Raw genomic sequence first — 14,243 nt, forward strand, 5'->3', positions numbered from 1 at the left:
AATTTTTTTCAAAAAAAGTTTTTTGTTTTGCTTTTATTTATATCGTCATCCCCCTTAATGTCTATTGTTTTTTTTTTTTTTTTTTTGCTGTATTTAAATTTAATTTGCCGTAAACATGACACAACTCAAAACTTGGTTCAAAATCATTTCAAACTAATTCGAAAATGTTTTGTTTTTTATTTTTACATTTATTTATCACAACAACAATAACCAAAAATAATAATCACATAATAATTTGTTTGTTAAAACTTCATCATAGCATACAAAGAAAACAAGGCAATAACATAGAAAGTACTCCAGGCCGATGCAGAAGACCACGATGATGATGAGGAGTTGCCATATGGGCGGCCATCTGGTCCCCTACCATATTGGGTATTTGATGTGGAATAACTAAAAGGCCCCGGATAACCTGGCTGCCCAGGTTGTGGAGCACCAGGTGGTACGCCTGTAAAGCCGGGAGCTCCTGGGAAACCCGTGGGATTACCACCACTATAGGTGTGGCTACGACCCTGCGCATCATTTACATTGATGTGGAAGCCACCATTACCGCCATAACCACCGTAAGGCACCCCATTGGCATCTACACCACCATAGCTATAGCTGTAATCATTTTGTGGAGGTTGCCCTGGCAGGCCACTTGAACTTGAGGATGACCAGGAACTGGCACCGGTATTGCCCCAACCATTTTGACCTGTACCTGAAGAAGAAATTTTATATTTTTTCTTGTGTTTCAAATTTGTATTTTCTTTCTTTTTGCGTCTTACCTGAACTCATTATAATTTGACTCGCTAGCACGACACTTCCCAATAGACTGATTGACGGAATTAACGCTAACATCTTAACTTGCTTCCAGTTGTTTAGCGACTAGTATGGCTTGATGTCGAATTTCGTGATTTTAAGCCTGACTCACATTTTTGTGTTTCCTCAAAATTCACATCGAATCGTTTGCATTACTAAAAGTGAGAGGGAGAGAGAGGGGGCTAATGAGTTCAGAAAGTGGGTGGGAAGTAAACAGAGTCGGCAGGTAGGTAGACCGACGATGATGCACTGGTTTTGCTTGTAAACAAAAAAAAAATTGTTGATCGAACGGGAGAGGTAGATTCCGTCATAGTTGTTAGGAAGGAAGGAAATTGAAGTGCTAAACTATTTTTTTGGCAGAAAAACAAAAAAATATTAGGGGTATTCAGGAAAAATGGAGATATTTTTTAAAAAAGACTTGAGAATTTTTTATTGAAAAAAAAAAAAAATTATAAAAATATGGAAACTATTTTTTATAAAAAATTTTTAAAAGTTTTTGTTTTTATAAAAAAATTAAAAATATTTTTAATAAAAAAATTGATTTTTTTTTATTTTCTTGAATAAATCAACGCATTTTATTTTTATAAATAAAAAATACAACAAATTTGAAAAAATTGTTTCTTTTTTTATTGAAAACAAAACTATTTTTATATAAAAAAAATTAAAACAATTTTTAATAAATCCATGACGTATATAAACATATTTTTATAATAAATACAAGCTTTATGAAAAAAATAATATTAAAAAATATTAAAAAAAAAAATTCGCAAAAAAATATTCTTAAAAAATTTGAAAAAAAATATTATCAATAAAACTTTAAAAAAAATTTTAAATATATTTTCAAAATTTTTATAAAAATATTTTTTCAAAATATTTATAAAAATATTTTTTCAAAATTTTTATAAAAATATTTTTTCAAAATTTGTATAAAAATATTTTTTTAATTTTTATACAAAATATTTTTCTTTTTTTTTTGAAAAATAATAAATCCGCGGCTTGGTCAATTCTGAAAAATATTATTGATCAGGGTAAAATTCTAAGACGATCTAGCCATGTCCGTCCGTCCGTCCTTCTGTTGTAATCACGCAATCTTCTGAAGGAATTGAGAGTGCTGAAATTTTGCATAGGTTTGCCTTTTGTCTGCATGCAGGTCAAGTTCGAAAATGGCATTACTCGGTCCACGTTTAGGCATAACTCCCATATAACGGTACACCCCAATTTTCGGTATTTTGCGGTTCTAGAGCGCGTTTTTCAACCGAATACATTGGTACATTGGGTTGCTATTGGGTACAAAATGTCTCCACAAAAAATTATAAATATAGGTCCACTTTTTCTGGTAGCCCCCATATAACGGTACCTCCTACTTTTCAGTATTTTGAATTTTGATTTTTCCACCGAATTGGCTGTAATTTAGTATTTTGAGTTCTTAATAGGTACAAAATCTCTCCACAAAAAAATTATAAATATAGGTTCATTTTTCGGATAGCCCCCATATAAGGGTACCCCCCAATTTTCGGTATTTTGGGGTAGACCCCAAATGACCCCCTTTTTATACCCTTCACCACACTGTGGTGCAGGGTATTATGTCTTTGTGCATATGTTTGTAACAGGCAAAAGGAATCGAGATAGACACATGGTTCCTTATGAGAATATGCATAGAATCGCTTCCTGAGTCGATTTATGCATGTCCGTCTGTCCATGTCAAATTATAAACAAAGTACAGCTCGCACTTTTGATTCGAATTGGATGAAATTTTGCACAGGTCACTTATTTGGCCTAAGGACGAACTCTATTGAAATTGGGAAAAATCGGTTCAGATTTAGATATAGTTCCCATATATAGCTTCGTCCGATTTAAAGTAAATGGTGCAACAAAGTCCCTATATATCATTCGATATGCATGAAATTTGGCATAGAGTACTGAATTAGGTCTGTACCTAACTCTGTGTGCCAAGTTTCGAGAAAATCGTTTCAGATTTAGATATAGCTCCCATATATATTTTCGTCCGATTTAAGGTAAATGGTGTACCAAAGTGTCTATATATCCTTCGATTTGCACAAAATTTGGCAAAGCGTATTAAATTAAGTCTAGATTGATGTGTGTTAAGTTTCGGTTCAGATTTAGATATAGCTCCCATATATATTTTCGTCCGATTTTATGTAAATGGTACACCAAAGTCCTTATATATCCTTCGATTTGCACGAAATTTGGCACAGCATGCTGAATTAAATATAGAAATATGTGTGTTAAATTTCGTGAAAATCGGTTCAGATTTAGATATAGCTCCCATATATAGTTTCGTCCGATTTAAAGTAAATGGTGTACCAAAGTCCCCAAATATCTTTCGATTTGCACGAAATTTGGCATAGCGTAATGAAATAAGTCTAGAAAGATGTGTGTTAAATTTCGTAAAAATCGGTTCAGATTTAGATATAGCTCCCATATATATTTTCGTCCGATTTAAGGTAAATGGTGCACCAAAGTCCCTACATATCATTCGATGTGCACGAAAATTGGCACAGAGTACTGAATTAGGTCCAGAATGATGTGTGCTAAGTTTCGTGAAAATCGGTTCAGATTTAGATATAGCTCCCATATATATTTTTTCGTCCGATTTAAGGTAAATAGTGCACCAAAGTACTTATATATCCTTCGATTTGCACGAAATTTGGCATAGCGTACTGAATTAAGTCTAGAATGATGTGTGCTAAGTTTCGTGAATATCGGTTCAGATTTATATATAGCTCCCATATATATTTTCGTCCGATTTAAGGTAAATGGGGCACCAAAGTCCCTATATATCTTTCGATTTGCAGGAAATTTGGCATAGGGTACTGAATTGAGTCTAGAGTGATGTGTGCTAAGTTTCGTGAAAATCGGTTCAGATTTAGATATAGATCCCATATATAGTATCGGCAGATTTTAGGTAAATGGTGCACCAAAGTCCCTGAAAATCATTTTATTTGCACGAATTTTGGCATAGCGTATAGAAATAAAGCCTAGAATGACGTGTGCTAAGTTTCGTAAAAATCGGTTCAGATTTAGATATAGCTCCCATATACATTTTCGTCCGATTTTAGGTAAATAGTGCACCAAAGTCCCTAAATATCTTTCAATTTGCACGAAATTTGACACAGCGTAAATCAGTTCAGATTTAGGTATAGCTTCTATATCTGACCAAATAAAAAAAATAGTATCCGTTGCAGAATGACATGTTTATAGATCGAATTCCATTTTACTGGACCTTTAAAACTGCGACATCTGTTAGGATTCATATGTAGAATATACCCAAAGTGGTGAAGGGTATCATATAGTCGGTCCCGTCCGACCTTAATACTTTCCTTACTGGTTTATATTAAAATAGTTATCTGATTGGTTCCTCGTTTTGGGTTTGGTTCTAAGACTATGTTGTAACCATTTCACCTGCGGAGAATATCGAGATAAATAACTAGAACGTAAGGTTCGATAATGAACTATATATGAACGATAGCCCGCATTTAGGCCTAGCCCCTGTGTGGGACGTTCCAGATGGAGTGGACCGTTATTCCCCATCTTCGAATTTGAACTACCTTTGGAAGAAATAATGAGATGGGCAATGTTTGGATTAAATCAACATTTTCTGAAACGGATTTGGTCCAAAGAAACATGGGATCAAGAACCAATATTTCGATGCGGCACATTTTCACCGTGTCAAAGTGTATATACCCTCATTAGCCATAAGGCTGAGGGTGTAATTATCCATAGAAATTTTCTGAAATTTATATTGTGGTTTACATAATCGGTTTGTAGAAATGTCGGTATAGGTCCACTTTTTGATATGTTCCCTATATTTTCATTTCTAGTATCTCAGTCAGTATAACTATGGTGGAGGGTATCCAAAGTTCGGCCCGGCCGAATTTAAGGATTTTTCACGTGTTCTTTAATAAATCCACGCCTTGGTTTATCGGTCAAAACTATTGTTTTAATAAATCCGCAACTTGCCTTGAAAAATATTTTTTTAATAAATCCGCTCCTTGCCTTGAAAAATATTTTTTAATAAATCCACGCCTTGGGCTATGCCAAGATTTTTCGTTATTATCTATTTATTTATTTTTTTTTAATTTTTGTTTATTTTTTCACAAAAAAAAATATTTTTAATCTTTGGTTCCATTTGCAGATTTTTCTTAATTCCATAGATCAACAGTTCGCAAGATTCACAATAATCTTCTCATAAATATCAATGCCACGCAAATAGATATCGGCCTGCAAATATTCATCATTATCGTGTAACAGCACCGGCGTATTATTCATGGGTGAGAAACCCAAGGCCGGAATTCCAACCTGGCGGATATAACGGCTATCGGTGCCACCGGTAAAGATTTGAGGTTTCAGCTTCAGGCCCCTAGAAGGAGAAGAGATAATTAGTGGACCTCACACATAATTATATCGAAGTTAGTGCAAATTTACAATTCATCTGCAGCCCCCTTGAAGGCCACCCAATAGGGATTTGAATCATCTACGGCGGTGGCTGGAACCTTTGGTCTTTTCTGATCATATGTCAAGGTGATATCACCACCAGCCTCCTCACACCATTTGTGGAGCTAAAAGGGAAGAAAAAAGGCGGTATTTTAGGGTTATACAATTAATCGGAACAAGGCCCAAAGAACTCCCATTCCCCTTCTTCTATGAAAATTTAAAATTCCTCCTTCCCTTTACCTGCTCCTCAAACTCCTTGTGATCCACATCCAAGGCTAGGCGTACATCGAAACCCAACACCATTGTTGGTGGTACAACATTACTTTGCACTCCACCGCGCACCTGGGTCAAATTAATTGTCGTGACATCACCTATTGTCAGCTCAGGATTATTTTCCAAGCGTCGCACCTGTTGTTCACGCATTGACATCATTTTGTGGAGAATATATGAGGCCTTCTCGCCCACTGTGTTCTTTAGCAGCAGGGACCCGTGGCCAGCTTGGCCATTGATGTTGAAATAAATTCCTGGGGAAAAAAGAAAAAAATAATTTGAAAACTCAAAACCTATTAAAAATAGTTCCTAAAAGTATGCACCACTTTTAGTACAGCTCCTAAAAATATGCAGCGCATTTTGCTAATGTTCCTAGTAGACAATATTTTTTGAAGAAAAATAAGAAATATTCATTCCCAATTGGTAGAAAAGTATTTTCAAAGCTATCACCTAAAAGTATGCATTTTTTTGGAGGCATCCCTCCTAAAAGTATGCACTATTTTTGGTATCAAGGACTTTTTCAATAAAAACACTATAATTATTGGTTTCAAACCCGAATACTTACGCCACACACTGCGCTCGGCATAAAACACCGGGAACTCCTCGGTGGGCGATGCCAAACCCTCATCCATGGAGAAGCCAATATTAAGGGACTTAAAATCGCTGGTATTGACAAATTCACGCATACCCAGACCGCCACCCATTTCTTCATCTGAAACACACACAATATTTGACTATTTTCGGATCAAAATCCCTCCTTCCCACTCACCCGCCACAAAGGACACCAGAATGGTGCGCTTAAATTGCACTCCCCTCCGCTTCAGCTTACGCAGGGCACCCAAATACTGCATACCCACACATTTCATATCTTGGGCGCCACGAGCAAAAATCCTTCCCTCCTCATCGATTTCAGCACCAAAGGGCTCATGCTTCCAACTTTCGGGAAAGACGGGAACCACATCCATATGGGAGTTCAATAAAATTGCAGGTAAACTGGGATCAGTGCCAGGCCAGGAGAGAACTACCACGGGATTATCTTTGTTCACCGGATAGAAAATACGCATTGGCATCTCGAGACTTTCGGATTGTTTTTTCAAGAAGTCCAAACATTTTGCTATAAGTATAAGAAAATATTAATTAAATAAAACCAGTAAGAGAAGTAGTAAAGTCGGACTGGGCCGACTATATGATACTCTTCACCACTTTGATAAAATCGGACGAAAATATATAGGTGGGAGCTATATCTAAATCTGAAACGATCTTCACGAAACTTAGCACACATCATTCTAAGCGGAATTCCGCACGATGTACCAAATTTTGTGCAAATCGAAGGATATATAGGGACTTTGGTACACCATTTACCTTAAATCGGACGAAAATATATATGGGAGCTATATCTAAATCTTAACCGATCTTCACGAAACTTAGCACACATCATTCAAGACACAATTCAGTACGCTGTGCCAAATTTCGTGCAAATCGAAAGATATATAGGGTCTTTGGTACAGCATTTACCTTAAATCGGACGAAAATATATATGGGAGCTATATCTAAATCTGAACCGATTTTCACGAAACTTAGCACACATTACTGTAGGCTTAACTCAGTACGCTGTGTAAAATTTCGTGCAAATCGAAAGATATATAGGGACTTTGGTGCACCATTTACCTTAAATCGGACGAAAATATATATGGGAGCTATATCTAAATCTGAACCGATTTTCACGAAACTTAGCACACATTACTGTAGGCTTAATTCAGTACGCTGTGCTAAATTTCGTGCAAATCGAAAGATATTTATGAACTTTGTTGCACCATTTACCTTAAATCGGAGGAAAATATATATGGGAGCTATATCTAAATCTGAACCGATTTTCTAGAAACTTGGCACACGTTATTCTAGGCATTATTCAGTACGCTGTGTCAAATTTCGTGCAAATCGAAAGACATATAGGTACTTTAGTGCACTATTTGCCTTAAATCGGACGAAAACATATATGTGGGAGCTATATTTAAATCTGAACCAATCTTCACGAAACATAGCACATATCATTCTAAGCTTAATTCAGTACGCCATGCAAAATTTCGTGCAAATCGAAAGATATATAGGGACTTTTGTGCACCATTTACATAAAATCGGACGAAAATATATATGGGAGCTATATCTAAATCTGAACCGATTTTCACGAAACTTGGCACACATCATTCTAGACTCAATTCATTGCCCTGTGCCAAATTTCGTGCAAATCGAAAGATATATATAGGGTCTTTGGTACAGCATTTACCTTAAATCGGCCTAAAATATATATGGAAGCTATATCTAAATCTGAACCGATCTTCACGAAAATTAGCACACATCATTCTAAGCTTAATTCAGTACGCCATGCCTAATTTCGTGCAAATCGAATGATATATAGGGACTTTGGTAGACCATTTACATTAAATCGGACGAAAATATATGTGGGAGCTATATTTAAATCTGAACCGATCTTCACGAAACGTAGCACACATCATTCTAAGCTTAATTCAGTACGTCATGCCAAATTTCGTGCAAATCGAAGGATATATAGGTACTTTGGTGCACCATTTACCTTAAATCGGACGAAAATATATAAGTGGGAGCTATATCTAAATCTGAACTGATTTTCCCGAAACTTAGCACACATCATTCTAAGCTTAATTCAGTACGTCATGCCAAATTTCGTGCATATCGAAAGATATATAGGTACTTTTTTGCACTATTTGCCTTAAATCTGACGAAAATATATATGGGAGCTATATCTAAATCTGAAACGATTTTCACGAAACTTGGCACACATCATTCTGGACCTAATTCATTACGCTATACGAAATTTCGTGCAAATCGTAAGATATACAGGGACTTTGGTGCACTATTTGCTTTAAATCGGACCAAAATATATATGGGAGCTATATCTAAATCTGAACCGATTTTCACGAAACTTGGCACATATCATTCTAGACTCAATTCAGTACGCTGTGCGAAATTTCGTGCAAATCGAGGGATATATAGGGACTTTGGTGTACCATTTAGCTTAAATCGGACGAAAATATCTATGGGAGCTATATATAAATCTTAACCGATCTTAACGAAAATTAGCGCACATCATTCTAAGCTTAATTCAGTACGCCATGCCAAATTTCGTGCAAATCGAAGGATATATAGGTACTTTGGTGCACCATTTACCTTAAATCGGACGAAAATATATAAGTGGGAGCTATATCTAAATCTGAACCGATTTTCACGAAACTTAGCACACATCATTCTAGACTCAATTCAGTGCGCTGTGCCAAATTTCGTGCAAATCGAAAGATATATATAGGGTCTTTGGTACAGCATTTACCTTAAATCGGCCGAAAATATATATGGAAGCTATATCTAAATCTGAACCGATCTTCACGAAAATTAGCACACATAATTCTAAGCTTAATTCAGTACGCCATGCCTAATTTCGTGCAAATCGAATGATATATAGGGTCTTTGGTACAGCATTTACCTTAAATCGGCCGAAAATATATATGGAAGCTATATCTAAATCTGAACCGATTTTCACGAAATTTAGCACATATTGTTCTAGGCTTAATTCCGTACGATGTGCCAATTTTCGTGCAAATCGAAAGATATATAGGGACTTTAGTGCACCAATTACCTACAATCGAACGAAAATATATATGAGAGCTATATCGAAATCCGAACCGATTTTCACGAAACTTAGCACACATCATTCCAAGCTTAATTCAGTAAGCTGTGCCAAATTTCGTGCAAATCGAAAGATATATAGGGACTTTGGTGCACCATTTACCTTAAATCGGACCAAAATATATATGGGAGCTATATCTAAATCTGAACCGATTTTCACGAAATTTAACACACATCGTTCTAGACCTAATTTAGTAGCCTACGCCAAATTTCGTGCAAATCGAAAGATATTTAGGGACTTTGGTGTACCATTTACCTTAAATCGGACGAAAATATATATGGGTGCTATATCTAAATCTGAACCGATTTTTCCCAATTTCAATAGGGTTCGTCCTTGCACCAAATAAATGAGCTGTGCCAAATTTTATCCAAACATATGCACAAAGACATAATACCCTGTACCACAGTATGGTGGATTTTTTAAAAAATAGTTTTTTGAGCGAACACACCTATTGTCTATCACATTATTCACTTAATTATTTAATTGCTGCCAATTTTTTAAATTTTCTCACACTCTATTGGATACACATACACAGATACACATTTGCTCCACACATTGTCAAACTTACAATAATCCGGTTTCGGATGAACACTGGGTATCCGCAGGTATTCACGAAAATATTCAATTTCTTCGTTATTTTCCCACTTGTTCGGCATGATGGCAGGGGTGTTTTCCGATCCAAAACGAAGTTAGATTTTATTTTCGATTTGAAAAAAATGTTGTTTAAGCTTCGCTTATTGACTTCCACTCGACAGTAACGTTGCAATTGCACTGATCTTCATTATGGGGTTTGGTTTTGTTTGTTACGGGGGCCAAACTGAAAATTTTCCCCATTTTAGATAATTTTTTTTTCCTCCGACAACAACAACATAATGACCATAAAACTGACAGATAAACAAATAAAAAAACCTGACAATCGTAGATTTCAATTTAAATATTTTTTTCTTTTAATTCAGCGCTTGGTCATAGCCGGGGGTTGGGCAGAGAGCGGTGTTGCGGGTCAGACCCACATTTGTATGAAAATTTATCTACCGCTGGAATCATTTGTTTAAGTGATCCGCAATTTGTGTTCGCTTGGTTTTGTTTTGTTCTCACTTAATTTATGTTTACTATCTCTCTATTCGTCAAAGTTTGCGGTGCGGCGCTAAAACCCGCCGACGAAGTGTGATTACTGTGTCAAGCGACCACTTCCATGTCACTCGAATGCGATGTCAACAACATTATCAGCAACAGCAATAACAAAAAAAAAACAACAAGTGAGGAAAATTCTTATCAGAAGTCAAACAATGGCAGGTGGTCGTATTTTGGGGTCTAAGAGTATTAGTGAGGGAAATCGGAATGCTTAAAGGGTATCAGGAAAAATATTTTTTTTAAAAAATCCACGCCTTGTCTAGACTCTAAAAAATATTTTTTTAAAAAATCCACGCCTTGTCTAGACTCTAAAAAATATTTTTTTAAAAAATCCACGCCTTGTCTAGACTCTAAAAAATATTTTTTAAAAAATCCACGCCTTGTCTAGACTCTAAAAAATATTTTTTTAAAAAATCCACGCCTTGTCTAGACTCTAAAAAATATTTTTTTAAAAAATCCACGCCATGTCTAGACTCTAAAAAATATTTTTTTAAAAAATCCACGCCTTGTCTAGACTCTAAAAAATATTTTTTTAAAAAATCCACGCCTTGTCTAGACTCTAAAAAATATTTTTTTAAAAAATCCACGCCTTGTCTAGACTCTAAAAAATATTTTTTTAAAAAATCCACGCCTTGTTTAGACTCCAAAAAATATTTTTAAAAAAATCCAAGCCTTGTTTAGACTCCAAAAAATATTTTTTAAAAAATCCACGCCTTGTTTAGACTCCAAAAAATATTTTTTAAAAAATCCACGCCTTGTTTAGACTCCAAAAAATATTTTTTAAAAAATCCACGCCTTGTTTACTTACTTACATATCTGGCTGGTGACAGAACTTTCGTTCCTGGCTTGTGACAGAACTTTCGTTCCATAAACCGATCTTAGAAAAGACTTCAAGGCGCTTCGGTCTATTGCGGAGTTTTTCCAGTTTGAAAGACCATTTTCGGCAATATTGTCTTCGACTTGATCTTTACATCGTATTCGTGGCCTTCCCCTTCTGCGAGAACCATCAGCTGGTTCGCTTTTATTTGCCTTCTGGGCATCTTCATCCATTCTCACAACATGACCTAGCCAACGTAGTCGCTGCAGCTCAATGCGTCTAACAATGTCGATGTCCGAGAAAAGCTGTTACAACTCATTCGGTTCATTCGACGGCGATATTCACCATCAACGCAGGTCGGCCCAAAGATCTTTCGGAGAATTTTTCTTTCAAACACTCCAAGAGTTGCCTCATCTGCTTGTGTAAGTACCCATATTTCAGATCCATATAACAGCACGGGTAGTATCAGCGTCTGGTGTGAGTGTGAGTTTGGTCTGGCGGGAGGTGGCTTTGCTTTTGAGTTGTTTGCTCAGACCATAGTAGCATCGGTTGGCCATCACTATTCTTCTCCGAATTTCAAAACTGATGACATTCCAAGGTATTTAAAATCTTTTACTACCTCGAAGCTGCAGTTCTCAAGTTCCACAGTTGGTCCGAGTCTACTGGACGTCTTGCGCGTTTATACCATAAGCTTGGTCTTCTCGCCGTTTACTGCCAGACCCACCGTCAACGGCCCATAGATCTTTCGGAGAATTTTTCTCTCAAACACCTCATCTGCTTGCGTAAGTACCCGTGCTTCAGATCCATACAACACAGCACGGGTATTATCAGCGTCTTTTATGTGAGTTTGAGTTTGGTCTGGCGGGAGGTGGCCTTAGTAGCATCGGTTGGCAATCTTGACTATCCTTGTCCGAATTTCAAAACTGATGTCATTACTTTTATTTATGGCGGTACCAACGTATATAACATCTTTGACTACCTCGAAGCTGTAGTTCTCAAGTTCCACTGTTGGTCCGAGTCTACTGGATATCTTACGCGTTGATACCATCAGCTTGGTCTTCTCGCCGTTTACTGCCAGACCCACTTTGGCAGACTCCTTCTCAATTTTTATCAAAAATGGCTGTTACCCCTCGCAATGTTCGACCCATTATGTCGATGTTATCGGCGTAGGCGAGTAACATGTGTTATTTGGTGTACAAAGTGTCATTTCTGTTCACCTTTGCCTCTCGTATGACCTTTTCCAGCAGGATGTTAAAAAGGTCACACGACAAACCTTGTCACCTTGTCTGAATCCTAGTTCGGTATAACTACTGATCTTGTGCCAGTTAAAGCTATCCTGCATAGCCGTATTAATTTTGCAGGAATGCCGAACATAGACATGGCTTTATACACCGCTGAACGGATAGGGCTGTCGAATGCGGCTTTATAGTCGACGAATAGGTGGAATGTGTCGACGTGTTTTTCGTGGATTTCTTTTTCCAGGATTTGGCGCAGAGTGATATTACACTGATGGTCTTCTTCCTGTAGAAGACCTGGTCGCTTTCTTCATATAGAAGAGCTGGTGGTCTTCTTCTTATAGAAGAGCTGGTGGTCTTCTTCTTATAGAAGAGCTGGTGGTCTTCTTCTTCTGGTCAATGGTGGATTTGCCATACCTGAAGCCGCATTGGTATGGTCCAATAATGTCAATGACAAACTATCACCTTGTCTAAATCCTCGTTCGGTGTTAAACGGGCTCCGAGAGGTCCTTTTCGACATTAACTGCTGATCTTGTGCCAGTTAAAGTTATCCTGCATAGCCTCTGAACGAATAGGGCTGTCGAATGCGGCTTTATAGTCGACGAATAGGTGGAATGTGTCGATGTGTTTTTCGTGGGTTTTTTCCAGGATTTGGCGCAGAGTGAAAATCTGGTCAATTGTGGATTTTCCAGGTCTGAAGCCACATTGGTATGGTCCAATAATGTCAATTACCATTGGCTTCAGTAGTTCACACAGTACGCTGGATAGCACTTTATATGCGATGGGAAGGAGACTTATTCCTCTATAGTTGGCACATATCGTCTTGTCTCCTTTTTTTGTGCACGGGACACAGGATGCTGAGGTTCCAATAATTGGGCATGCACTCTTTTAGCCAACTTGTACTAATCAGCTGGTGCATGCTCCTTACCAGCACCTCACCACCAGCCTGGAATAGTTGGGCTTGTAACCCATCGGCACCTGATGCTTTATTATTCTTCAGCTAGTCTGACCTCATCTTGGCTAGGTGGTATACACTCTATACCGTCATATATTATTGGTTCTGGGGTATCCTCTTCGCCGCTACTATTTGATATCAGAAGTTTTTCAAAATGCTCCTTCCAGATCCTCAACACGCTGTCTGTATCTGTCACAGAGGCTTCCTTCTTCATCTCTACAGGAGAATGTGCCTGCACCAAAGCCTTCGGTTTGGTTTTTTACCCGTTGGTAGAATTTCCGGACTTCATTCTGACTCCTGTACATCTTGATTTGCTCACGCTCACGTTTTTCTTGTTCTTTCTTCTTTTTTTTTCGGAAAATATGTTTCTCCTCTCTCCTTTTCTCCCGATAGTTCCCCATCGCATTACGTGTTGCTACTGTCCGCAGGGTTGCCCTATACGCTGCGTTTTTCATTTCAGTAGCATTACGAGACTCCTGATCGCACCACGGATTTCTTGATGATGGTCTTTGGTACCCAAGTGTTGCTTTTGCTGCAGTTTGTAGGGAGTGGCAGTAGCAGAGAATTCTCTGCTATTGTGCTTCTATGTTATTATCGGGACAAGAAGTGCTTTCTTCAAGCAGATGGGTAAGTTGAGAGGAGTAGGCCTCGGCTACCTGCTGTGTTTGCAGCTTTTCGATGTCAAGTTTCCGTGTTGTGTTAGATCGCACCTTTGCTGCTATATTAAGACTGGTGCGTACCTTGGCTGCCACAAGGTAATGGTCCGAATCGATATTCGCTCCCCGGATCGATCGAACGTCTAAAACACTGGATGAATGCCTTCCGTCTATCACAACATGATCGATTTGATTTTTCGTTGTTCGA

At 37.5% G+C, this 14,243-nt stretch overlaps 2 protein-coding genes across 2 annotated transcripts; both read right to left on the reverse strand.

Annotated features, from left to right (window-relative positions):
* Positions 1-242: 242 nt before the first annotated feature.
* On the reverse strand, positions 243-843 carry LOC133323328 (collagen alpha-1(X) chain-like). The gene is made up of 2 exons (XM_061532266.1): positions 765-843; positions 243-697 (listed from the first exon to the last, which is right to left on the reverse strand). Exons 1-2 carry the CDS (start codon positions 835-837, stop codon positions 243-245), a joined length of 528 nt encoding a protein of 175 aa, XP_061388250.1. The 5' UTR covers positions 838-843.
* Positions 844-4,974: 4,131 nt separating this feature from the next.
* Positions 4,975-9,897, reverse strand: LOC133323329 (aminoacylase-1B-like). Its single transcript, XM_061532267.1, has 6 exons — positions 9,810-9,897; positions 6,293-6,637; positions 6,089-6,235; positions 5,494-5,777; positions 5,245-5,378; positions 4,975-5,179 (listed from the first exon to the last, which is right to left on the reverse strand). Exons 1-6 carry the CDS (start codon positions 9,895-9,897, stop codon positions 4,975-4,977), a joined length of 1,203 nt encoding a protein of 400 aa, XP_061388251.1.
* Between the last annotated feature and the right edge of the window lie 4,346 nt (positions 9,898-14,243).

The sequence above is a fragment of the Musca vetustissima genome, unplaced genomic scaffold, assembly GCF_032173495.1.
Source record: "Musca vetustissima isolate MV318-11 ecotype Yass unplaced genomic scaffold, APGP_CSIRO_Mvet_v1 utg490858, whole genome shotgun sequence".
NCBI classification, from domain to species: Eukaryota; Metazoa; Arthropoda; class Insecta; order Diptera; family Muscidae; genus Musca; species Musca vetustissima.

Coding starts and splice junctions, on each gene's coding strand:
- LOC133323328 (XM_061532266.1), bottom strand. CDS start 837: ATGTTAGCGTTAATTCCGTCAATCAGTCTATTGGGAAGTGTCGTGCTA. Junction 698..764: donor TCAAATTATAATGAGTTCAG/GTAAGACGCAAA, acceptor TTTCTTCTTCAG/GTACAGGTCAAAATGGTTGG.
- LOC133323329 (XM_061532267.1), bottom strand. CDS start 9,897: ATGCCGAACAAGTGGGAAAATAACGAAGAAATTGAATATTTTCGTGAA. Junction 6,236..6,292: donor TCTGGTGTCCTTTGTGGCGG/GTGAGTGGGAAG, acceptor TGTGTGTTTCAG/ATGAAGAAATGGGTGGCGGT. Junction 5,180..5,244: donor AAGGGGGCTGCAGATGAATT/GTAAATTTGCAC, acceptor TTCTCCTTCTAG/GGGCCTGAAGCTGAAACCTC.